The 25,888-nt window shown below is 58.9% G+C and overlaps 1 protein-coding gene across 2 annotated transcripts in view; it reads right to left on the minus strand.

Moving 5' to 3' along the window:
* KCNT1 (potassium sodium-activated channel subfamily T member 1) overlaps positions 1-13,925 on the minus strand; it is a 71,495-nt gene extending 57,570 nt beyond the window's left edge. Inside the window, exon 1 of one of the 2 annotated variants that reach the window (XM_039461508.2) lies at positions 13,692-13,925. In XM_039461508.2, coding sequence (XP_039317442.2) covers positions 13,692-13,786 — 95 coding nt within the window. In that variant the 5' untranslated portion in view covers positions 13,787-13,925. The remainder of the gene's footprint in view (positions 1-13,691) is intronic. The other variant, XM_074394514.1, reaches the window with a different exon arrangement.
* Between the last annotated feature and the right edge of the window lie 11,963 nt (positions 13,926-25,888).

Genomic DNA, 25,888 nt, shown 5'->3' on the forward strand with positions numbered 1-25,888 from the left:
GGCCGCTCACCTCAGCAGCCAGCGGCAGAGAGGGAGACTGCGGAACTCCAGAAGCAAGCGAGGAACCCACACGCAACATGGTTAGCACTAAATGAACCTGAACCAGCAGGAACGGGAGAGGCATGGCTGAAATCGATCACCCACGCAGACGGCCGGCTCTGACCAGCACGGTGAAGGCACAACAAGATCCAGGCACTGGAGAAAGGGCGGAGGACACGCTCACTGGAGAATCCTTCGTGCCTCTGGGTAGAGGCCTCAGCCGGGTTTCGGTATTTAAAATATATGTGAAGCCGGGTGCGGTGGCTCACACCTGTCATCCCAGCACTTTGGGAGGCCAAGATGGGCGGATCACCTGAGGTCAGGAGTTTGACACCAGCCTGACCAACATGGTGAAACCCTGTCTCTACTAAAAATATAAAAATTAGCTGGGTGTGGTGGTGGGCACCTGTAATCCCAGCTACTTGGGAGGCTGAGGCAGGAGAATTGCTTGAAACTGGGAGGCAGAGGTTGCAGCGAGCCAAGATCACGCCATTGCACTCCAGCCTGGGCAACAGAGAGAGACTCCATCTCCAAATATATATATATATATATATATATATGAAAAGTATTTAGATATGTGATGATGAAGCCAAGCAAGAACTGTGCATGGAGTCCCAGGAAAACAAGGTGCAGGATGCATTCCACCCAAATATGGATCCTACTCTACCTCCTGAGCTGAGGGTAAAGAAGATTCTGCAGGTGCACAAGACAGAACCAGCGAGTCATCACAGAGGGGGCAACTTCATTTACAAAACACTGAATCAACACATTACAAGAATTACATGGTTATGGATTTTAATAAACTGAGCATGCATTCATGAAACTTAAAAAATATTAAGAAATGCATTAAAAAATAGCATAAAAAAAGACAACTCATAGAGTTAAATAAAAATTACAAAGGTCCTGAGCCAATTAATGGTTGGTAACAATGTCATTCAAAATGCCTTTAAGGTTTCAGTCTTCGGGCTGCAGATTTTCTGCAGTGAACTAAGCGTCAGAGGATGATGGTTCCATGCTGATCAAATTCTAAAGGGAAAAAATGGTCTAGGACTGTTATACCCAACCAAAATGTCACTGGAGTCTAGAGACACAGGGACAATGTCCTCAAACGCAAAGGAGTGTGGGAGAACGTGGCACAAATGCAGATGCCCTTGTTGGAAGAAAACCCACCGCAGCCGCCTCAAACATGAAGCTGCTGAAAGCAATGCCCAAGAAAGAACTCCAGCATGAGGAAGCCTAGTGAAGGGGTGGGTGAGCAGCAGGAAACCCACGGAGGTGGCTGCAGAGCATTAGAGAATGACGCAAAATATGATCATAGAACAGGTAAGCACTTAAACGTTGGTGGAGTAAAAAAAAATGATAACATTAGTGTCACTGTGAGCGTCCAGGGCACCGTGATCCAAAATGAAGATACCCCAGCCAACCCTCCTCTCCTCCCTGAGCCAACTGAGGTTCTAATGCCAGCCGCACTGAAAGACCCATCCTCAGAGAATGCTGATTCCAGGGCAGGGAAGGTACAAGAGTGTGGAAAATCTAGTTTTTTTAGAGAACAAGGAAGCTGCAAGGAGGAACAGGGTCGTCTCCAAGGACACAGACGCCGGTGGGAAGGGCTCCCATTGGCCAAAGTAGAGGCAGGGGTGCCCAGAGGGGACAAGGATTCGAACATGGCAGGCGGCCTCCTGCCTCTGTGTGCTTACACAGGACCACAAATTTAGTCGCTCTACCACACATTTGTTTTTTTTGCCTTGAGACAGGGTCTCACTTTGTTGCCCAGGCTGGAGTGCAGTGGCATGAACACGGCTCACTGCAGCCAGGACCTCCCGGGCTCAAGTGATCCTCCTGCCTCAGCCTCCCGAGTAGCTGGGACTACAGGCACGAATCACCATGCTTGGCTAATTTTTGAATTTTCTGTAGAGATGAGGTTTCGCCATGTTGCCCACACTGGTCTTGAACTCCTGAGCTCAAGGGATCTGCCTGCCTCGGCCTCCCAAAGTGCTGAGATTTCAGCTGTGAGCCACCACACCCAGCCGATGCAAATTTTTCAAGCATGCAGTCCTGGAGGTCAGAAATCCTGAGACCTACATGCTGGCAGGGCTGCTCCTTCTGGAGCTCCAGGGAGGCGTCCATTTCCTTGTCTTGTACAGCTTCCAGTGACCACCACCCTCCCCGGCAGGACCCCCCGCCCTCCCGGTCCTTGCTCTGGTCCTTGCTTCCACCACAAATCTCCTTGTCCAGCGACTCTGAGCTCTTCCTCCCTCCCCTAGGACCTCCGTGGTGATCTTGGCTCACCCAGGTCATCCACGACAATTCCCATCCTCAAGGCCCTTCACTTCATTACGTCTGCTAATCCCCTCGCCATGCGGGGTTACATAGTCACAGGTTTCTGGGATCAGGACATGGACCACTTCCGGGAGCATTATCCGGCCCGTGACCTGGCAGGTCCATGGAACAGCACGGGTCCACACCTGACGCTCCGAAGGGGGAGTCCAGGGAAGGCCCCTCCTTGGTGCCAGCTCTTGAGACTGCGATTCAACCCTGCTTACTGTGACAACCTATCCTTAAAGAGAAAGGATCAAGAGTGTTTCCAGCAGGAATTATATTTGGGGGTGCACAGCCAGCTCCCATGGACGAAGAAGCAGCAGAGCGCAGAGGAGAAAGTGCTAACGTCGGTGGATGGCGGAAGAGAAAAACATGGCCAGCACCTCCCAGGCCCTAGCTGGGTGAGGGCCTTCAGAAGGGGCTGAGAGCCACAGAAGGGGGACTGCGTGCTCGAAAATCCACAGGCCACCTTGAGGCCACCAGGGGGAAGTACCTGCCCCATGGAGGGGTTGGGCAGGCCCCAGCAGGTGCACTAGACCATCTTTGACACAGGCAACCAGGACCCGAGGCCACACGCAGACACCAAGGGCAGCTGCAACGTTCTCAAGCCTCAATCAAGTAAGCTCTGTCCCGCAGGCCTGCAGACCCAGCTTCCGCTCTGCAAAAAACCCTGGAGGCAGAGGAAGAAGTCACGCCACCCACAGAGGCCACCGGACACGTGCAGACGGTGGAGCCTCCTGCAGGACAGGAGGCCTGGGTACGTGCTACCTCTGTTGCATAAGGAGCCGCCACCAGCCTGGAAGCTGAAAGCAGCACCCACTTATCACTTCTCGGCTCTGCAGGGTAGAAGTCGAGCACAGCTGAGCTCAGTTTCCTGCCGAGGGTCCCATGAGGCTGAGATGGAGGCGTCCGCAGGGCTGGGTGCATCTGGAGCTCAGCAGGAATCCGCTCCCAGGCTCTGATCCCGCCCTCTGCAGAATCCCCTCCTGCACTTGGGGGACAGGGCACCCCCTTTCTCTCGAGGGCTGCCTCCTGCTTTGGCACACACCCTCATCTCCAAAGCAGGCACGCTGTGCTCAGTTCCCCGCACCTTCTAATCACTTCTCCTCTTCCACCACCGGCCAGAGGAAACACTGCTTTCAAAGGGCACGTGTGAGTAGGCTCAGCCCACCTGGATAACTGACTTTTAATTAATTCAAATTCAGCTGATCAGCAAGCCTTAATTAATTAATCCTCGGTGCGTGCCTGTCTCCCAGTTTCTCCTTTGTATAAGGAGGGGCCTTAGTCCTGTTAAATTAACCTCATTTCACCTTAATTTCCTCTAAAGAACCGATTTCCAAATCCAGCCTAAGGTTCCGTGGGCTAGGGCTTTGATAGATAAATCTTGGGGATGCAACTCAAGCCCTTATATTGTGTCACGTGGCAATCATGGTGCGATGTCTCAGATTCGCAGTCCCCGGACAGGGTGGGAATCTTGGGGGGGGGGCGGGGGCGTGCCTGGTGGGAGCTGATCCAGATTGAAAAGGGGTTTGTGAATCATCATAACCAGACCTGACACAACATTCCTGGACTGAACACACCACTGGTAAGGACATGCTGGGCTGCTGGGGAGATGCCAGTCTAAGCTGGGCTTGGCTGCCTGTCTCCCAGGACCCCTGCCCGGCCCTCTCCTCTCCCCTTCCCAGCCCGTGGCTGCTCTGCCCTCACTCTGCAGGCCAAGCTCTCTGTCCCTCCATGGGCATGGCCTTGGCCTCCATGAGTTGGTGGGGAGGTGCCTCCTCCCTTCCTGTTCCCGGCACAGGGCCTGAGTCTTGGGAGACCTAATTAGGGCCTCATGAAATCTGGGCTTCCCAGGCGGGCTCTGGGTGGGTGCTGCGTCCTCAGTGAGGCTGTGGGGGTCTCAGTTACTAAGGAGCGGTCTAGGGACGGGCTTGGCCGCTGGCTGTTTTCTGCCCCACATAGAAATGACGTGAGTCCTCTCGAAGTTCTCCCTCTGAACAATCATGGGATTTCCTGGTGTCGGGGGTCCTGGGACTGCCATAGTGGGCGACATCCATGTCTCTGGCTGATGTCCAGGGTCCAGAGGCTGCACTTCTCCCTTGGGGGCCCTAGGGAGGCCCCTCCTGCCCCCTCCAGCTTCCGGGGACTCTGGGTGGCCCTTGGTAGTGGCCACGTCTCCGGGCTATGCCCCGCCTTCACTGGCCACCTGCTTCTGCCTGTGCTTAACTTTTCCTTTTTTGAGTGTTCTTACTGCAAGCTTGTTTTCGTAGTAAAAGGCGTAACACAAATGTTGCCGTTTCAACCCTCTCTGCCGCCCTCCACGTGACTGCAGTTTGTGCCGGCCAGGATGGTCTCCCCATCACAAGATCCCTTCCTCACTTGCTCTCGAGAGCCCAGTCCCAGGCTGCGGATTGGGATGATCTGGACGGTCATCATTCGGCTGACCTGAGAAGGGCCCTGGTGCGGACCCACACTCTCTGGGTGGCCCTCTGCTCCCCTGCGGGCCCCACCTCTGTCCAGAGAATCCAGGCTGGCAAGTGGGGGCTGGAGGAGCCACACCGCACCCAGGGGCCGGGGGTGGGGATGTGTGGCCACCTTTGGCGTGGGGGCCACTGCCCTGCCTGGTGCCACATCTCTCTTAAGAGGCACAACAGCACCACCAGGCATGGGGGTCCTCCCCTCCCAAAGGTGACACATGGCTGGGCTCCCCCTCCGCACTCCCAGGCCCCTCAGGCTGGGTCCTGGCTAATCACTGTGGAGGAGGCCCTGCAGAGAGAGAAACTGAGGGAGACAGGGAGAAGGGGAGGGAGAGAGAGAGGGAGGGAGGGAGAATGGGAGAGAACGAGGGAAAGAAGGAGAGAGGGAGAGAGGGGAAAAGAGAGAAGGAGAGGGAGGGGGAGAGGGAGGGAGGAACAGAGGGAGGGAGAGGGAAGGAAAGAGAGGGAGGGAGGGGGGAGGGAGAGGAGGGAGGGAGAGGGAGACAGAGGGAGAGGGAAGGGGAGGGAGGGAGAGGGGGAAGGAGAGACAGAGAAAGACAGAGAAGGAGGGAGAGAGAGGGAGGGAGGGAAAGAGAAAGAGAGGGAAGGAGGGAGGGAGAGACGAATTAATTAGCTAATCTATTGGGTTGGGGCGGCCTGGGTCTCCCTGGGGTGGGTTCGCAGGAGAGCTTGGCTGGCCTGGGTTTCCTCGCTTTATCCTCCTAACAGGTTCCGCCTACTCAGGGACCTACTGAGGCTCGGAACGGGTTTGGGGTGAAGATGCAACCCTGACCAGGTGGCGAGGCAGGGAAGCCAGGGGAGCTCTTCCCACGGCCACCCAAGACAGGGCGGCTTTGCTCCCAGGGACCTTCTGTCCCGGGCCGGCCTTATCCAGTCCCTGGAAGGGATCCGAGACCCAGGGAGGCTCCAGAGGGCCCTGCAGGCTGGGGTTCTGCCCCGGGGGCTGCTGGCCCCGTGCCCGGGCTGGGGGCATGGCCAGGCCAGGAAGCTGCCCTCACTGGGAGCCCGGTCTGCCGGCACCTCGAAACCAGGCTTCCAGCCTCCAGAACTGAGAAATAAATCTCTGCCGCCCAGGCTGCCGGGTGTGTGGTGCTTTTCCATCGCAGCTGGGAAGACGGAGACAAGCGTAAACACACTTCCACCCATTCCGTCTCAGCTGGATTCGGCCGGATGATGTAAATGGAACACTGGGGGAGGCGCACTGGGAATTACAACCTGAAGCCCAAATGGATGGCGGTGTCCCGAGGTGGAGGATGCCAGCCCCCGCCTGCTGGGCATCTGTGTTCTGTTTCATGCTAATTTGGGAGGAATTTGATTTTCTGTCACGCACATGAGTCCCTGGGACATGGGCTGGGTGGTGAAGCCTTATGCCCCATTGTGCCAGCCCAGGGGTGGGATGGGGGATTTGCCCTCTCAGGGTCTCCCTGGGTATCCCTGGGGTGTGGTTGGGGAGCCAGAGCCCCCCACATAAGTCGGAAGATGGAAAGGCACTGCCTGATGTGCTGCCTCATTCCCGAGGACTGAGCCAGCCTGCCCAGGGCACCAGGGCCCTCCTTCAATCCCCCTGCAGCCAGATGAAGTCCACAAGACTCCACTCACCTGTGGTGGCCCCTGGTCACCGACAGTCTCTGTGGCCCTCCCGCCCTCCTATTAATCCTGCCCATTCCTCGACCACCCAGGGCTGGAGGCGACCCCAGCCCCTGGAACTCACACTAGGAGGGAAGGATGGGGCCAGCAGGAAGTGGTGGCCGCCCTGGGAGCCACAGTCTCCACAGCAGAGGCGTCGCCTTCCCCCAGCCCTGACTCAGGCCCACCTGCCAGGCCCCGGCTACCTTGTAAGGACCTTAGGCGACGAGGGTGAGCAGGCCTGGCCTCCAGCTGTGCCTAGTCGAGTGGGGGAGGCAGAGAGGAAAGGGCTGGAAAGGGACTGGAAAAATCCTGACATTTCACTCACCCAGGATACCTTAAAGCCCACAGGACCGGCCAGAACTTTTGGACGCCATCCCAGGGCCTTTCCTGCGCCGGTAAACCAGACCTGACTCATTCATGCAGGCAGCAGACCATGGGAGTCCAGGAAAGGCAGGGGAGGCCGTGGCAGCTCCAGGCTCAGCTGCTGGTACACGCGTGGCCCATGCCCTTCCCTGGCCAGGAGCCCCCAGCCTGCCTGGGCCCCACGGGCCTGGCCCAGGCCATTTCTCTGGCCAGCCGTGTCCTCCCAAGCCAGTAGGTGTTGGATCGGGACAGGGCCCCAGCCTGCTGAGGATGAGAAGGGCCAGGGGCAGGACTAGGGTCCTACCTGGCCCCTCCCTGCCCCATTAGTGCCGCTGCACACAGCAGGATGGCCCTGGGCAGAATGTTAAATTTAACAGCACCCAACTCCCCCGCTGCCACCCACCACCTTCCGGGGCTGAGCAGGCCAACATTTCCCTGAGCTCAGCAGCTCTGGGTGGGATGCATGCCAGGGGGCCCTGTGCTGGCTTCAAGGCTGGGGCCAGCAGGGCAGCTTAGGCTGAGAGTGCTTGTGGGCCACTCCAGCCCCTTCTGGGGGTCCCCAGTCCAGGGGTCGCACTTCCCAAACCCAGCTCCAGGGCTCTCCTGCCTCAGCCCTCACCTTGCATGGCTCCCTGACTCCTCCTCCAACCTCCACTGTGCCTGGGCTTGGCTGTGTGTCCCCCATGCCCCACCCTCGTCTTTGGGTCAGGCCTGGCCACATCCTTCCTCCTGCCTGTCCCCCTCCATTTCAAAGCTCCAGCTACACCTGAGTCCGTCACATGGGGACCTGGGGCCCTAGGCAGGAGCAAGGTGGCGCAGGCATGGCTCAGCCTCGGCTTCCCCAGAGCAGCTCCAACGGAGAGCTGACCTGTGTCCCAGGTCCCGAGCAGGCCACTCAGGCCTTCACGCAGAAACTGTGGGCTCCATGCCCTTCAGGGAGCTGGGCTGGCTCGAGGGCCCAGATGTGCCTTCTCAGCTAACTGTCCCACAGTGGCCTTCAGATAGCAGGTGGGAGTGGGGGTGGGGGTGCAGGCAGGACCCCCACTCCGAGAGCCCCAGGAGAAGCAGAGAAAAGCTCCCTGTGGAGGAAGGCTGCCAGGGCTCCCTCCTCTTCAGCAGGGGCTGCGCTGGTGGGATGGGGCAGGATGATGGGAGTGGGGGTGATGGAGGTGGGGAGGGGACAGGAGGAGATGACAAAGCCTGCAGGGGCTGGGCAGGATCCAGGCTCTTTGCAGGAGGGATGGTTCTAGGAGGCCCTCACCACGGCCCATCACCCGGGGCTCGAGACTGGGAAATCTATCAGTTATTAAGGATGGCAGGTGAGTGCTCAGAAGGCGGGGCTGTTCCTGCAGATGTCCCCACCACAACCCCTCCTGCTTGGAGGCCTGGTGGGGCCTTCACCCTGTGAGACAAGCCTCTCTCTGTCCCCAGCCACCCTGTCCCTGTGGGGCGGCCGGATTCCCGGTGGTTCAGCGGGGGGTGGGGTTGGGTGAATGGAAGGGGTGCATCCAGGGAGGGGTTTGGGCCGCCCACTCCTTCTGCACCTGCCCCCGCTCCTGAGAGGCCACGAGGGGTCCCTGCTGGACCTGCTTGCCCCACCCGTGGTTGCTGCCTGCGGGGCTGGCAGGGGTCTGTCCTCCACGCAGGGCCTGCGGCCCCATGTTCCCGGCAATGCCAGGCCCTGTTTATGGTCCACTCTCAGCTTGTTGTGTGAAAAAATATTTGGTGTTTCTCAACTCCAGAGAATCAAGTCGAGTTCCATTCTCTGTTGTCAAAAGAGCTAAGGAAACAGCCTGTTCAGGCCCCTCTGGGGACAGTGTTCTGACCCTCAGGCCGACCTTTCTGCGGCAAGGCGGCCACCCCCTCTCAGGTGACCCTGGTGCCCAGGCCCCACGGCGGGGAGTGCTGGGCTCAGCCTGGCATGGCTCAAGAAGCCAAGGCAGTGGGCCTGGCCATGCTCAGGGCTGAAGCTTCCTCTCGCCTGCCGGGAGCCTCAGCCAGTGGGCAGGGCCTCCCTGGCACCTCTGGGAGTGTTGGTGACCCACGTGGCCTCCAGTGGTGGCTTCAGTGGCCCCGATGGGATGGGTCCTGGTGCAGCAGGGCAGGGTTGGCTGCCTTCCCCGCCCCCCCACCCACAGTAGGATTCCTTGTCTGTAATCTGCCCTTTTTAGGAGGTGGGCTGTGGTGTGACGGCCCCAAGTGTCTCCAAAGCATGCTTCCCCCAACACACTCAGCATCTCCCTGAGCCTCAGTGCAGGGTGGGATCGAAGCTGCGCCTCCACTGCCACAGACAGGGGGCCTGCAGAAGGTGCTGGGGACCCAGCTTGGGGATACCGCCAGGACCTAAGCCCGGTCACCCCTTGCCCTGCTGGCTCCTCAGGCTGCCCTTTGGGGGCTGTTGACCCCTCTGCAGAAGGAAGAGCCCAGGTCTGTGTCCGCCAAGGGCCGTGGTGCTCACTTAGGTTCTGGGACACTCCCAGAGGCTGGGTCTGGCTGGGTAGGGCAGGGCCTCCATCAGCTACCCTGGGCTCCTGGACAGAGGGGCAGTGAGACTCTCAGGTGGCTCAAGGGGCTCCAGAGCCCAGAACCAGGTGGACTGTGGCTGAGCTGCTCCCCGGAGCCCCCGAGACACTGTCCTGTAGGCAGTGAGGTGAGAGGCCCCCAGGACCTCATCAGGTCCCTGAGTCGGGTGAGGTCCCACCAGACAGCACCAATGGGCTGGCTCATCCCCCCCGGGGAGCGGCCTGCCCAGCGCTACAGCCTCCTCTGCCCATGTGGCCAGCCGAGCTCTTCCCTGCCCAAGGCCATGGATGATGGAGGCTGTGGTGACTCACTGCCAAAGGCTCTACTCCCCGGGGAACAGGAAGCCGAGGCCCGCCCACCCACCTGCTCGCTCAAAGCCTGCCAGGGGTTGGCAGCGGCACCTGCTCCCCTTGCAGAGCCTGCCTGGGTGGAAATGGAGAGTGTGAGGGGTGACCGGCATGAGGGGGCTGGTCTGTGCTGAGCCCCCACACTGCACTGTGCTGGTGGCTGGGTCTCCCTGCCCCCCAGCCTCTTCCCCTGGTGCAGAGAGAGACCAGGTGGCACTCCCACCTTACCCAGGCCTGAGACACCCCCATGGCAAAGGCCACCATGCTGGTCGCTGAGGGGCCTGAGTGGAGCCCGCGCTGCTGTGTCCAGGCACACCAGCCCTTCCGGCTGCAACCAGGACCCCATCCCAGCATCTTCTCCTCTCCACCTAATGGGTCTTTCACCCAGAGCCAGCAGGCCAGTCTTGGGCTCAGCCCTCTCAGACCTGGTCCCCCACAGCCACCAGCCCTCCCTCCTGCATCCAGGTAAGCATGTCCTCCCACCATATGAAGACTCTGTGAGTCACTGCGGTACATATGGAGGGGGTCCCACCAGGCCAGGCAGATGACCCCCCATTCTCCATTCCAGGAGGGAGAAGGCACAGGCACTGGGGATGAGGAGGAAGATGAGGAGAGAGAGACGGGGTGGGCTCTCAGGGTGGGCAGAGGCATCAGACCCCACCCCAAGACCCCAGGAGGGTCCTCCAAGTAGCCACTCCCCTCCTCCAGGTCAGCTTGGGGTTTCCACAGAGCTAGGGGCCAGGGTCCCTACATGTGTGTCCTTATGGATAGCGGAGGGCTTGGGTGACCCCAGGACCCCTGGGCAGCAGCCTGATTTCCCTCATTGCTGCCCACCCATTCCAGCGTTGGGGGTCATGGGAGAGGCCAGGCCAGACTCACCCAACCCTGCCATGGAGGCCGAAGCAGGCCCCTTTGGGCAAAGAAGGTTTGAGAGAATAGAAACCCTTTGGGCCAAGCTCCCTAAGTTGCCTTTGAGAGGAGAGGTCCCCAGGCTGCTGCTGAGACCAAGGAGCTGCCCCTTCTGGGTGAAGGGACCCCCAAGGGGGGCACCCTCTGGGGCACCCTCTTCTACATCCAGTCTCGGCAATTTCTCCGGAAGGCCTGAGTCCACATGAGGAGTGGGCCCAAATATGTAGCGGGGTGGCTGGGGAGCTGGCAGGCAACTCAGCCAGGATCCCCCAACTCACTTGCCCCTGTACCCCCAGAAGGCTGCCCACTCCTGCACCATCCCAGTCAGCCTCACCAGCCCCACCAGCCTTCACAGGGAGCCAGGCAGAGCTGCTGGGAACTGTGCTGGAGACCAGCTGACCAGTAGCCCCCCACCTTCCAGATCTCAGGGTACCCAAGGCCACCATCCACACCAGGCCCAGGCTTCCTCTCAGGGCTGAGAAGGGGGGAACCACTTTCAGAGGGAAGCTAAGTCCCCTCCCTCTCCTGTCCCATAGACACCAACGAGGCAGGAAGCCAGAGCCCCTCCCTGTCCTATCCTTTAGACACCAACACCACAGAGGCCACACCCCTTCCCATCCATCCTATAGACACACCACAGAGGCCACGCCCCCTCCCATCCTATAGACACACCACAGAGGCCATGCCCCTCCCTCCCATCCTATAGACAGCAGCACCACAGAGGCCACGCCTCCTCCCTCCCATCCTATATACACACCACCACAGAGGCCACACCCACTCCCATCCTATAGACACACCGCAGAGGCCACGCCCCCTCCCTCCTTGTCCTTCACCCATGAGGAAAGGCAGCACAACATCTCTGAGGCCGTGTTGAGGGACAGTGCCACAGGACAGGTACAGCTGCCACACAGCCCTGTCACTGTACACCCCTGGCTACTCCCCCCTCCAACAGACCCTCACTATATGCTTCATTTGCAACCAGACACAGCAGGGCCCTGGTGGGGGGCACAGATGCCCTGTACCCCGTGGGCCTTTCCTGGAGAGGACCTGCAGCCATGCACAGGCAGCACTCACACAGCCACACACATCTGGCAGTCCACCTCCTAATGCCATCAGCCCACAACTCATGCGGCCACTGGGCCCAGCATACCAACGCCAGTGCATGCGAATCGGCGGCTGCCAGGGGCAGGGGATAAGGGAGCAGTGGGCAGCGAGTCCCGGGGGTAAGGAGATCCCTTTTAGGGTAGACAATGCTCTCGAATCACAGCGGTGACGGTGGCACAGTGTTGTGCACTAAATGTCACTAATGGTAAATTCTGTGTTTTATGTATTTTCCCACAATTTTAAAAAACCCCACCCAGGACCTGGGACTCACTGCGAAATCCCACGCCAGCCTCTCATCTCCCAGGGACAGGGATGGTTCTCTCTAGGCAGATAGCAAAAACCTCTGTTGTCCATTCCTGAAAACTCAGGGATATAGCATTGCAATTAGATCAACCACAGCCACAGGCATTATCAAGTCATCTGGAAGCCCCAGGCACCATTAGGGGGATGGACATCACTTCCTGCCCAATATTACAGGGCTGCTGTTTTCAAGAATTAACCAAGTCCCAGTGGAGCAGGCACCCAAGGGGCTGGTGCTGGTGCTGGTGTTGAGTCCGTAGGTTCGGCCTAGGGAAGCTTTCCGTGGCTCCCAGGGGGCAGGAGAGCCTCCTAGCCATGCACGCTGCATGGGACCGGCCTGGCTGCCTGCCCTCTGCCCACGCAGGGAGGTAAACTAAACTCTTCACCCGGCCATTTGCGCTTAGGTGGGCTTATTTATTATTACAGCACTGAGTTCAACATGATAAAAATCCAAGTTTAAAAGGCCTCTCTGCAGGACATGCATGCCCCGATTGTGAGGGGATGGAGACTTTGGGCTCAGTCTCCTCTCTGGACTCTTGGTTCACACGACTGAATGTTATGGGAGATCTGGCAGAATATTCCATTCCCAGCAGGCAGAGGGCTTTAAGACCCCTTTTTACAAGGCTTCACAGTTCTGTGGACCGAGTCCCTAGCACTGACCCTAGTTACAAGCATGATTTCTTTTTGAGCCGGGGTCTTGGCTGTAATCACTCTGAAAGCTCAGTTTGTTTCCTGACAGTTTTCAACCTCGTGTACTTTGTGTGACTGTGTCGCTGGGGGAAACTGTGGATTCGATAGCTGAGCCCAGGGCTGGGTGGTGACGGGCCCCTGCAGACAGTGACAACCCCAGCCCGCTGCCGTAGCTGTATAGGCTGGACACGGGGGAGCTGTTCCTGACCCAAACCCCCCCCCCCCCCCCCGCAGGCTCCAGCCCCGCATGAGTCCTCAGAGCACTCGCCTTCGCTGGCAGGCATAAAAGCGCCTCCCCGGAGGCTGGCAGAGCCGAGTGCTGGGTGTTTACCCAAGACAGCTATTTGGGGAAAAGGAGGAGAGAAAACCAACATTTCTCCCAGCTTCCTGCCGGCCCCTCAGCGGATGAATTATTCCCATGGGCTCCTCTTGTTGGTCCTTTATTGAAAGACACAATTCATTTTGCCTTTTTAGCCCAGCAGATGTGGAGGGAACGGGGACGCGGTGACGCTGAATAAGTGACCAGGCCACGAGCCTGAAGGACACGCTCCCTCCTTGAATAATAAATCAGGGACCGCTGCCTGAACCTGGAGGACGCCGGACTGCGGGCTCCGCCACCGGGCACTTCCGGGCCTGGCTTGCCCCTAAAACCAGCAACACTGGGGTGCCGGGGGCTGGGAGCAGACACCGGAAGGCCGGGCCGCCCTCCCCCTCCGCGCCCCAGTCGGGCTCTGGAAGACTCCGCAGCTCCGAGCGTCCCGCGCCTCCTCCAGGCCCCCTCCCGGGAAGATGCTGCCCCCCGCCCCCACCCCACCTGAAACTTCTGCGTCCCCAGAAGCCGGGAAAAGTTGAAGGGCGCCGGCGGGGGCGGGGGCCCGCGGTGCGGGGCGCGCGGAACCGGCCTTCAGCACCGCGGACAGCTCCGGGCGCGCGGCGGCCCCGGACGGCGACCCCCGCCCCCAGGCCCTACCTGTCGTCGTTCTGGAAGGACGGGTCGCCCAGCAGCAGGTCCCGGAAGCGGTAGCGCGGCGGCAAGGGCAGCACCTCCGAGTCCAGGTCGCTCATCTTGAGGCCGGCGATGTCCAGGAGCGCGCCGTTCCCGGCGCAGGGCTGCCTGCGGGGACACGCCAGCGCCCCTCAGCCCGCGCCGGGCGCCCTCCCGGACGCAGCGCAGCCCGCGGCCACCGCGACCCACCGGGGCGGGCGGCCGGGCAGGGGCGGGCCTGGAGGCACCCGCGGGCGGGGGCGCGCGGGACTGGCTGCGCCCGGTGGGGGCTGGGGCGGGGGCGGCGCAGGGGCAGGGTGCGGGGCTCCCTCCGAAGCGGCCCGGGGCCTGGCAGGAGGTGAGGGGGACGGGAGCTGTCAGGGCCAGCTCAGGGTCAGGCGCGCACCATCCCCCTGGAGCCGCGATGAAGGCCCTCCCCCTGCCCTGGACCCGTGCGCCAGGGCCCTGCCAGCCCTCTCAACGCCCCAGCTCCCCTCCCCGCCCCCTGGGTCTTTGCGGAGTCCCGCTGCTCAACCTTCTTCAGGGTCCAGAACACCTGCCCCAGCCCCAGAGACCCATTCTCAGACCCTCAGGGTGGAGTTACCAGGAGGCCTGACACCCTTGTTTGCAGCTTCCCCAGGTGGGGCAGCTCAGCTCAGCTCAGAACCCCGGGGGGCTGCCAGGCCCTCTGAGCCCTCAGCTGCCTTGCCACTGTCACCAGGGGAGGGACTGAAGAGACACAGAGAGCTGGCAGGGTAGAGGCATAGGGGCACACCGGGTAGAGTGGGAGGACCCCTGGTGGTCTGCAGTTCTTGGGGGCCCGGGCAGGGGTCTTCCAGGGCTCTTGTACCTTTCTGTCCCCATGTCCCCATCAAAATGAATTTTAGCTGCTCCAGGAGAAGCAGGAGCCGAGGGGCAGGGAGCTTCCTACCTGTTCCAGGCCCACCCCTGTCCCAGGCTGTGTGCCCAGAAGGTGAACAGAGGGGATATGGAGGGGACTATCCACCCGAGGCAGGGGCAGGAGGCCCTGACTACATCCAGCTCCCCGTAGGGCCTGCACAGAGGTCACTTACCTTGAGCACCAGGTCCACGGTGCCACAAAACCCTCCTTTCTCTCAAGTCAGGATGGGTGGGCACGTTTCTCGAGCCCCCACCAAGTGCCTCTCCTGTGCCCCCCAACCCCAAGATGGGCAGCAGGCAAGGAGGTGTGGGCACCCCAGGCCAAAGCTGCAGGCAGCAAGTGCATGCCCCAAACCCTGCTCCTTGTTCTGAGGTCACAGGTTCAACCCCCAGGATCTGGCAGCGTTGGAAAAATAACATTTTCCTAATTGCATCAGTGTGGCTGCATGTTTTTCCTTAGTCACAAGCTGGCTGGGCCATGGGGAGGTGCAGGCAGGCAGGGGAACCACGTGGCCAGGGGTCAGGGCTGTATTTTCTTGGTTTTGTGCCTCCTTTACTGAAAGCCCCCTTCAATGGCAAAACCCCAAGAGACTGCCGGCTCCCCAGGCATGGCTGCCTTCTCCTGCCCCTGCCCCGCCTGCCTTTTGAGCTGCTCTGGTTCCTCCTCCTGGCCTCAAGGCCCAGTCTTGGCAGGGCCCATGGACAAGCTCAGAGGGTGGGACCTCTGCTTGTTTCAGGGGTCACCGGGGAAAGGAAGTGCACCAGGAGTCCAGAGACCTGGCCCCACCCCTGCTCCCCAGAGGTGGCCTGGGGAGGGTGACAAGGACAAGCTGCTCTTCCTCCCTCGGGGAGCTGCTTCAACACTGGAGTGAGCACAAGGCTGTGAGCAGGTGTCCTGCAGACCTCCTGGCATCCTGCCTCATTCCCCACAGAGCCACAAACCTTGAAAACACTTGGCTGTTGTGCTGGCCAAGGGCCGGAGCTGCAGGGTCTCTGGGAAAGGTGCCCATTGGAGGAGGACCACAGCAGAGCAGCTGCTCCCTGTGTCCCTGGGGTCTGGTTGAGACCTTTCTCAAGCAGGAAGCCCTGCGCCAGCCAGCTCTTTTGGGCACATGGGGGTAGGGGAGGGCTGAGGGGTCCAGTCCCCGCTGAAGCTGGTTCAGGGGAAGTGGAACACAACTCTGGCACAACCAGACACGGGGACCCTGGGCCTGCCTCAGATTCTGCACCCCCTTTTTTCTTGAGCTCTCCTATGTGACCCAAGGGGCACCGGAGCAAATCTGAGACCCCCACTGTCACATCCACAATCTTATCTTTTAAGTGACGGCTGTGCCAGAGTTGCCACTTTCCATAAGAATTCTGTGGTTTGGTGGCTTTTAAGGAAGGTATCCATCTTCCCAGCCCTTACACCACTCTCTGGACAAGGTGTGGAGCTCAGCCTGTGAGACTCACACACCCTCTGGAGCCAGGGCTGAGCTGATGGGACAGAGCCTATGCCTTTAGGCAAGGCTGGGGCAGCCCAGGGGCTCGGCATGGAGCACCCCCTGCTCTTCTTGGGGACTCTCTGGGCTGTCAGCACATAGCCTGCAGGCCCAGGGAATGGCAAGAATGAGCTGACATGAGCAGGGCTCAGTCCTGGTCCCTCAGTTCTGGCTGGGCAGCCCCCCGAGAGCTGCTTCACCTCCCCAAGCCTGTTTCCTCATGAGTAGAGGATCTACTGATGCTGGTTCCCTTACAGGGCGACTGAGGAGATGGAACCGGACAGCCGGCCTGAGGCACCCGGTGTGGGCCTGCACAGGAGCGCGTACAAGACAGCAGGTGTACTGTGGCAGCAGTGTGGCTGAGCCCTCACGGACAATGGCTATGTGACGGGATGATCCGGGCTGTGGCAGGCACCCAGCATGCCCGCTCTGGCTCAGCTGAGGCCCGTCAGAGAGCTCAAGGTTGGGACGCTGACTTCTGGAATCCAGCTGGAGAGGCCAAGAATGAGTAGGGCGGTCCACACCCGGGCACTGCCATAGGAAGCCCCTGTCAGCTGTTTGGTGCACACAGTCCCGTGCACTGACCCCGACAACCCTGTCAGAGGGTGGTCCGGCAGCTGTGCGCAGCGCCAACTGCCATGGACTGAGAGCCAGCGGCACGCCAGGTGGTGGAATGGAATCCTAAGAACAGTTCCCAGAGGCCAGGACAGTTCCCATCCCTAATGCCGGGCGAGGACAAGTGGCTCCCAGAGCCCAAGGAGCGTCACTGAGGTCCTGGCAGAGGTGCTGGGGTGGGGGCCGGGTCCGCTTCACCTCGGGCTGTGCTGCCTTTGGGCAGCTGGGGGGGCTCTTCAGACAGCCGGGAGTGCCTGCTTCTCACTCCCCCGCCTCTGTCCCTGGTGGCCATGGAGCCAGGACCGTATAACAAAGTGCTCAAAGACAAGCTTCTCCCGCCAAAGGCCCCAGGCATTCCGTTCCAGTGGGAACTCGAGGCTGCCCGTGCCACCACAATGGAGGCCTCCTCTGTGCACTGCTTCGAGAAAGAGGATGAAAGGAAGGAGTCGTGGGAAGGAAGAAATGGGGCTCCGTGTGGAGCTGGCACGATCATTTACTGGAAAACCCAGCAGAAGAGAAATTAACTGAAAACCTATTAGAGCAAATATGGAACCCAGTAAGGCAGCCAACCCAGGAGCATCACAGGGAGCAACAGCAGAGAGCCATGGGGAGAAAGCCCTGCTCACAGTGGCTGCGGGAGCCCCATCCCCCCAGAGCGTGGCATTCCCGAGGGATGGACTGGAAGCTGTCGCTAGCGGGAGATGGGGGTCTTCTTCCCGAGGGTCCAACAGTCCCTTCTCCAAACACACGGACAAAGGGAATCAATCAAGAGTGCATCACGATTTTCTCAGAATTTGGTGAATCGTTTCAACAATTAATCCTGAAGAGTACATGTGTAAGAACAGGCAGAGTCGAGAGGAGGAACAGAGAGGCCCTCGTCTTCCGCTGCCAGCACCCATTTACAGCCATGGCAGCTGCCGCTCTGGGATCTGGCCCAAGAAGAGACAGAGGGCCGAGACACAGCAGAATGCCTTGACTGGTTGAAGCCCATGTTGGAATCCAGGCTTGGGAAAGGAGGCAGGGGGCACTCCTCGGCCCTATGGTCCTGTGGTGAATGCAGCTCCTCCCGTGCTGCCTCAGGTGATGGGCGCAAATATCAGGAGGGATGACATCCACCCTGTTGTGCTGTTGTGCTGGTGGAGAAATGGAGGCCAGAGAACTTCAGAAACGCACTTAACCTTGTTCCTTATTTATCCTTGCTTATCATTTGTCCCCTTGTCTCGGGAGGGCTGGTGCTTGAACCAGTATCTGGCTCCAGCCTATGTTATGCAACGTGCCTTCCGTTGGATAAAATACAATTAGACTCCACGCTGCAGCCCCAAACCAAGGACAAGATGGAAAGAAAATACAGGGAAAAGTGTTTAGAGCTGAGAAGACCTTTTATTTAATATACAAAACCAAACAGCATCTATTCCAAGAGGAATAGATGTATAAATGCTTCCCCATCTGAATAAAACACTGCTGTTTAGCAAAACACATCACTGGCAACGGAAAGAACATGACCCACAGGAAGAACATATCTGCAATAGTAATAACGCTATCAGAACATAGCCTGGTGCCCACAGGTCCTGTGGGAAGGAAAACAGGCTGGCAGAAAACACGGCTGGGTGCGGCGGCTCACGCGCGTCATCCCAGCACTTTGAGAGGCTGAGGTGGGTGGATCACCTGGGGTAAGGAGTTCGAGACCAACCCGGCCAACATGGTGAAACCCTGTCTCTACTAAAAATACGGTAATTAGCTGATGTGGTGGCACATACCTCTAATCCCAGCTACTTGGGAAACTGAGGCAGGAGACTCGCTTGAACCCATCACTTGAACCTGTGAGGCAGAGATTGCAGTGAGCCGAGATGGTGCCACTGCACTCCAGCCTGGGCAACAGAGTGAGATTCCATCTCAAAAAAGAAAGAAAAAAACAACTCAAAGGATGGATGAGTGAGGTTCAAAGAGGAGGAGAGGACAACAGTACGTGAGTGAAGACCAGGCAAGCCACCTCGCTAGCGATTCGAGAGACGCACAGCTGGATTATCTCCTGTGCCAGCGATCGGCTGTGGCTGGAGAATGGGAAGCAACTGGAGGCTCTGCAAGCTGGGGCTCTTGTGCAGTGTCCCTCAGGCTGGGAGCACTGCACTAATTATGCTGGAATCGTGGATCCTCTCCAACTTGGAACCTCTACCTGGGGATATCCTCGATCTGCGTCCGAGGCAGCTCAGGCATGGGTTTTCATGCAGCCTCACGAATGAGGGTGAACACTGCAGGCAGCCGGCATGTCCGTGAATTCAGGAGGGACTGACAGCTACAGCCAAGGCTGCTCGGTGTGTGCAGTCTCCGTGAGCCTGCGTGGGTGCACCGTTACACACACAGAATGACATTTAATGGACCCCATTTAACGAAACACAACCTCTTTCCACGGAACCCTAGACATGACGTGGGTTTCTCTGGGCACCCAGCTCCTAAGTGATGTACAGACACTGTCCCCACACATTGGCAGCCACCGTGCTGGAGGCAGGATGGGGTTCTAGGGCAGTGCCTCACCCTTTGTGCCTTGGAAAGGGAATATAACATGCATGACATGTGTTATGGAAACGGAACAGCTAAGGGCTAAAGACTCCCTCCCCAAACTCCAGCTTCACCAGGCCCTTATTTCTGCCCCTGCTGGGGCTCAGAAACCGGCAGGGAGCCTGCCTCTCAGGAGAGGAAAAGATGTCCTTCCCGCAAAATACTTCTTTTAAGACTGCTTGTGGCCCAGCACTCTGGGAGGCCGAGGTGGGCAAATTACTTGAGCCCAGGAGCTCAAGATCTGCCTGGGCAGCATGGCAAAACCCTGCCTCTACAAAAAATACAGAAGTTAGCCAGGCATGGCACCTGTAGTCCCAACTACTCAGGAGGCTGAAGTGGGAGGACCACTTGAGCCCATGAGGTTGAGGTTGCGGTGAGCCATGACCGTGCCACTGCACTCCAGCCTGGGTAACAGAGCTAGACTCTGTCTCAATAAACAACAACAGAAGACTGACTGTCTTTGACTAAAGGAATGAGCTTTCTCTCCTAAAATACATTCTTGTTCACACTCAGTTCAAAATTTTCAGGAGCTGGGTGAGCCATGCTTGATAGAGAAGTCAGGGAGGAGGGAGATGAGCAGGCATGTGCACATGGAAGCATGTAAATACACACACATGTAAATGAGCACACGTGTGCACATGTAAGCACTACACACAACATGCATGTAAATGAGCACACATGTAAGCAGATGCACACACGCTGGCATCCATGTAAATGAGCACACGTGCACATGTAAATACACATGCTGACATGCATCAAATGAGCACACGTGCACATGTAAGCATGTAAGTATGCACATGCATGCTGGCGTGCATGAAATGAGCACACGTGTGCACACGTAAGCATATAAATACGCACATGCACACTGACCTGCATGTAAATGAGCACACGTGTGCACATGTAAGCATGTAAATACACATGCATGCTGATGTGCATGTAAATGAGCACACGTGCACATGTAAGCATGTAAATACGCACATGCATGCTGATGTGCATGAAATGAGCACACGTGCACATGTAAGCATGTAAATACACACATGCATGTGCATGTAAATGAGCACACGTGCACAAGTAAGCATGTAAATACACACATGCATGCTGATGTGCATGAAATGAGCACACATGCACATGTAAGCATGTAAATACGCATATGCATGCTGACGTGCATGTAAATGAGCACACATGTGCACATGTAAGCACATACACACATGCTGATGTGCATGTAAATGAGCACACGTGTGCACATGTAAGTATGTAAACACACGTGTGATGTGCATGATGCGCACACATGTGCACATGTAAGCATGTAAATACTCACATGCGTGATGTGCATGAAATGAGCACACGTGAGCATGTAAATAAGCACATGTGCCTGTAAATGAGCATGCGTGTGCACAGGCATGTGTACAAATATGTGCACGTGTGGCCAGGTTTGCATGCATGTACATACAATGTGCATGTATGCACACATGGCTGTGGGTTGTGTGCACGTGCACATACAGACGTATGTGTGCATGTGCATGGATGTGTGTGTGTTCCTGCATGTGCGTCGGCATCCCTACCCAGCGTCCAGGAGAGTCCCCGAGGCAGGCACAGCATCACTGCGGTGGGGGCGTTTGAGTGCTGGGCTTCATGCCCAGCAAGCGCGGAGCTGCAGAACCTCTCTGCTGACCATGGCAGAAAAATTCAATGCTGCTTTTGCACAATGATTGAAAAGTCAGAGATGCTGAAGGGGCCCAGGCAGCTGGGCAGGCAAGTGTCCTGGGTGACATCTCTCTTTAGGGGAGGGGCTTCTTGCCCATGTGAGGGTGGCTGCTCAGCACCATCTCCTGAGATGCTTTAAGATCCAAAGTGAAAGCTCAGAACACGTGGATGAGCTGAAATCAAGCTGTAGATTTATCCAGATAGACTTCAGAGCAGCTTCTCCCAGCCCGGAGGGAAGGGGGAGGGCCAGCAGCACAGTGGACACAGGGGCCTCAGACGAGGCTGTGGGGCCATCACCCCTGGACCCATGCCCAAGGTTGTCCGGGAGGCAGAAGTCATGAGGAAACTGCAGCTCCCATCCCCAGTCTGTCCTGGGCTTGGGCCAGACACCAGGTGAGCTCCTCTGCTGCCTCCACCCCCTGCAGCCGGCAGCGAGCCGGTCACTCAGTGCCAGGCAGCAAGTCCATCTCAGGGTCCAGCACTCAGCCTCCGGGTGCCCAGGACCCTTGGCTGGTCCTTCCCACAAGCCACACCCCGTTCTCCAGCTGCAGCTGCCCACATCCCCTGCCTCTGGCCATGCTGTGGCTGCTGGGAGGTGCCTGGTGACTACACCCATGTCAGCCAATAGTCCCCCAAGCTGAGCTGGCTGCTGGTGGCAGGGGTAATCCCAGCAAGGAGCACAGACCAGAGCTGGCAGGGGACCCTTGGGGACAGCCCTGCTAGGATGACAGCCTGAGGGTGGGGAGGCCAGGGTGGGGGTTGAGCCTGGAGAAGCCCACTCCCACAGCTGTGAAGGCACCCCCATGCCCCCGCTCATTCCCCCGGAGAGCTGTGCCAACCCCCTGTGCTGACCATGCTGAGCACCTGCTTTCTATAGAGACAAGGTCTTGCTATGTTGCTTAGGTTGGTCTCGAACTCCTGGTCTCAAATGATCCTCCCGCCTTAGTCTCCAAAAGCACTGAGATCACAGGCATGGCCCACTGAGCCTGGCCTGGGGCCTCATCTGGAAACTGAGGCACAAGTGGGGGCTTCCATTTCCTCAGCACCCATTAACTCCAGGTGGTTTGGGCTGCTTTAGGGAGGCCGAGGCACAGAGCCCCTGATCCATCTAGCAGTCCACACCCTGAGCTGCTATCATGCTCAGAAAATGACCAACTCACTGGTGCTCCCAATACCTGCCCCAGCCCAGCCCCCTTCTTCAATGTGGCTGGGAGTCAGAAAAATCTGCTGGAGAGCCACTGCCCCTGGTGCTCCGAGCCCTGGCTGCCAGTCACAGCTTGAGTCTGCCCCAGGGGAACACATTCTGTGAAGCACAAGGTCCCACTTCTGGCCCCTGGAGGGAGGCACAAGTAGATGGAAGCCCCCTCTGCCCCTCCTGTGGAGTGCCACAGAGTGGCTACAAAGGAGGAGGTCTGGGTGCTTTTCCTGGGCACCAAGGGGCCAGTTGTGTCTCAGCCTCTGAGGCCTGAGTGGTGCCTGGCAGGACAAAGGTGCCCCAGAGGGACAGTGCCAAGGAGGAGACAGTGGCAGCTGGTACATGCTGCATCTTGCACTGGTGTGAGGGGGAGCCAGTGCCACCCCCAGGGGCCATGGACCATGTGGCAAGTGTCTTAACACTGTGGGAATCTTTCAACCAGGAAATTCCACTCTTAAGAATCCATCTCAGGGATGTTACTGGACAAATGCTTAGCTCCGACATGTCCATGCTGGCTGGAGCATGACAAAGCAATGTGGAAGCTCCCGACACCAACACAGCTTCGTAAACACCGTGCGTGTGCTGCCAGTAAGATCTCAACACAACCTTGTCAGCTATGTGCTAGCGCTCCTACTCTACAGATGAGGAAACTGAGGCCCGGAGAGGTGAAATGACCCACCAGAGCTCACACAGCTGCTGCATCTCAGTCCTGGGATGGACTACCCTCACAGACACAGCTCCTAGGTTCCTCCAGGCCCTCTGCTTCTCCCTGGGTGCCCATCCTGTGCCAGTCCAGTCCCTGGTCCTGCAACGCCCTCCATCTCCTGATGCCCCCTCTGCTCCAGTGAGGCCACCCCCCTCCCACCTCCTTGACTTCTGCCCCTCTCAAGGAGGGCCTTCCCAGGGACCCACCCCAGGAATCCGGCCGTCTCTACCTGCCACTGTCCCCTGCAAACCTTTTACACTTGCCAGCTACTAGCTCTGGTCTCACCTCCCAAGGCCAACTGCAGCCTGGCTTCAGTTCCGGCCCGGCTGGCTCACCCCTGAGTTCCACAGGTAGAAGCAGGTCTGGGTGAATGCGTGTGACCGTACCCACACGCAGCTGGGAAAGGTCCCGAGACACCTTTGAAAGATGCCCACTTAACCGGGGCTTGGCATCCAGCCACCTAACCTGTGCACACTGAGCCCAGCCTGCCTTTCCCTAGACATCCTCCTCCGGCCCTCACACACGTGCTCACAGTGTGCCTACCTGGCACACACAGTGCTGCACAGGCACACGCAGAACTTGTGTTCAGGGTTGAGGGGTACACGATGCCCTGTCAGCCCTCCTCACCCAAGAGGGGCTGGGACACACTTGGACAAACTTTCCTGGTGCAGAGAAACCTGGGATTGTTTACGGAAGACAAAGAGACGCCGCCCCCGAGGGCCAGCAGCGCCTGGGCAGAGCCTGCAAGTTGGCATCCCTGGGTAGCAGGACAAGAAGCCTCAGGGGAGAGTCCGAGACACCCCCCAACACCCTCCAAAAGCATGAGATGGCCCCACGCAAGGCCCCCCTACTGCTACTCCAAGCTCATCCGAGTAGCTTTCTGCGCTCATCAAGAGCTCCCCATGCAGTGGCGGAACCAGACCAGCATACTGGGAGGCCGGCGGTGCAAGGACACGGCCCACACCCAGGCCAGCCACGGGACAGACGCAAAGGCCCTCGTGGGCAACCCGCCCGCTCCCTTCTTACTCACCTCTGTCCTTCTGAGCTGCTGCTGCAGCCACCGAGGGGCCATGGCAGACTCCTGAGATCCCTGTGGCCCGAGCCGTTTCTCCTGCCGGCCGGTGCTGGGCAGTACTTGGGCCCTCAAACCTTTCCCATGGGGCCTGAGCTACTTCCTGCTGCCAAAGGCACTGCTCCCTAATATGGGCCTGGAGGGCTGGCTGGGACCTTGGGCTAGGCATGTGCCCTGGCAGGATGCCAGGGCCTGATCCCATCAAGGCCAGGATGATCCCAGACCTGCCCTGGAGCAGGGCTGCTGGGAACTGGTAGTTCCAGGAAAGGCCTGGCTGGGGCTCTGATGGGAAGTGTGCAGGGTAGGGGTGGGCACTTGCCAACTCTGGGGCCACCGGCCCCTCCCTCTCCTACAAAAGCTGTCATCTCCAGGACCTGTATAGAGGTGGCTGAGGGCCTGGGACTCCATGGCATGGGGGTGGGGGCACAGAGACTGAAGGCCAGAAAGGGGGTGGAGGCCAGTGAAGACCCCGGTAATCTGTAGCCCCTCCTTCTGGTCTTGTGGCCTCAGGACTGACTCTGGGGTGAGACTGGGATGGAGCTGGGGGTTAGTGCTGGGGCACTGGAGTGGGGAGGGGTGTCACAGCACCTCCTGCCCCCCCCCCCGAACCACAGCACCAAGGTTGGCATCCTCCAGCACCCAGGAAAGACAGAGGACTGCTCAAAGCCCAGCACCAAGGCCACCGGGCTCCAGAGCCGGGGTTCTGACGGTGCTGCTGCACTGTGCCTCACCTCCCCCACCCACCCGGCAGCACTGAGGCTCTTCCTTCTGCAGCCGAAGCCACCTGCCTGGCCTACCTGCCCTGGCTTCACCTGGAGCTCAGCTTCCCTCTCACCTAGCCCAGCCCAGCCCAGCCGAGTCCGAGTCTTGAGTCCTGGTCCCTCACCAAGTCCGATTCTCCCTGCAGGGCTCCCCGCGGGCCCGCCTGACATCCCCCCAGTGCTGGCAGCTGCTCTGCCTGCAGTGTGACAGGGAATCTGTTGGGACGGAGGCCAGCTCCATCTGGTGGGAGGAGGAGCTGTCCTGGGTGGGTGGGCAGGGCAGGCTGGGAGACACAGGTGTCTGGAAGGACCCAGCCGATGATGCCTAGAGCTCAAGGCCGGACACTGAGGGCACAGTCCTGCCACCTCATCTGGAGCAGGGCAGGCCCAGCAGGGCAGGTGATAAACTCGAGCAGAATGGCCAGGGAGGGAGACGGCAGGGCCGGCCAGCCCATAAAGATGACAGCAATCCAGGACCCCCTTGGGTCGTTTTCTCTGTGCCTGACAGACATCCCCCACATGGCCCCTTAGACCACATCCAGGCTGGGCCCACTTCCCAAGGACATCGCCAAGTCTCTGTCCACCCTCAGAGCACCTGCTGCATACCCACACTGCACCCCAGACTCCCATGGGGGCCGGGCGGGTGCTGTGCCTGCCTCTTGATGCTGGGAACCTTCTCTCGAGCCTGGTTCCTCACCAGAGGCAGCCATTAAAGACCATCTGCCCCACTCCATCATTTTACACACGGGGAAACTGAGTCTCACAGAACAAACGGGCAGCAGCACCTGGCCTCCTGCTCCCAGATGTAATCATCCACCCTCTTCTCTGGCCTCAGGACAGGCTGAGACTGGCCAGGACCCAGAAGAAAGGGCTCTGTCCTGCTAGGAGGGCTCACCCAAGACAGTGACCATCTCTGCTCAGGGTCCCCTGGAGTCTGGCTCTGGGCACAGGGTGAGGAGCAGGTCTGCCTGTCTTCAAGGGCCAAGGGATTGGGGGGAGGATGGGGGACTAGGACCCTGGGCGACCTCCCCTCAGGACTGTCCACTCAGCTGCTATCACTGGGTGGGTAGGAGCCATGTGCACAGGGAACAGCTGGCTCCAGGTCACCTGAATGCCCTCAGCTGACCCTCTCCTCCCAGGGATGGGCCAGCAGGGAAAGAGGAATGACCAGCCAGACATCACCAAGTGACCA

This window comes from Saimiri boliviensis, chromosome 2 (genome assembly GCF_048565385.1).
Source record: "Saimiri boliviensis isolate mSaiBol1 chromosome 2, mSaiBol1.pri, whole genome shotgun sequence".
NCBI classification, from domain to species: Eukaryota; Metazoa; Chordata; class Mammalia; order Primates; family Cebidae; genus Saimiri; species Saimiri boliviensis.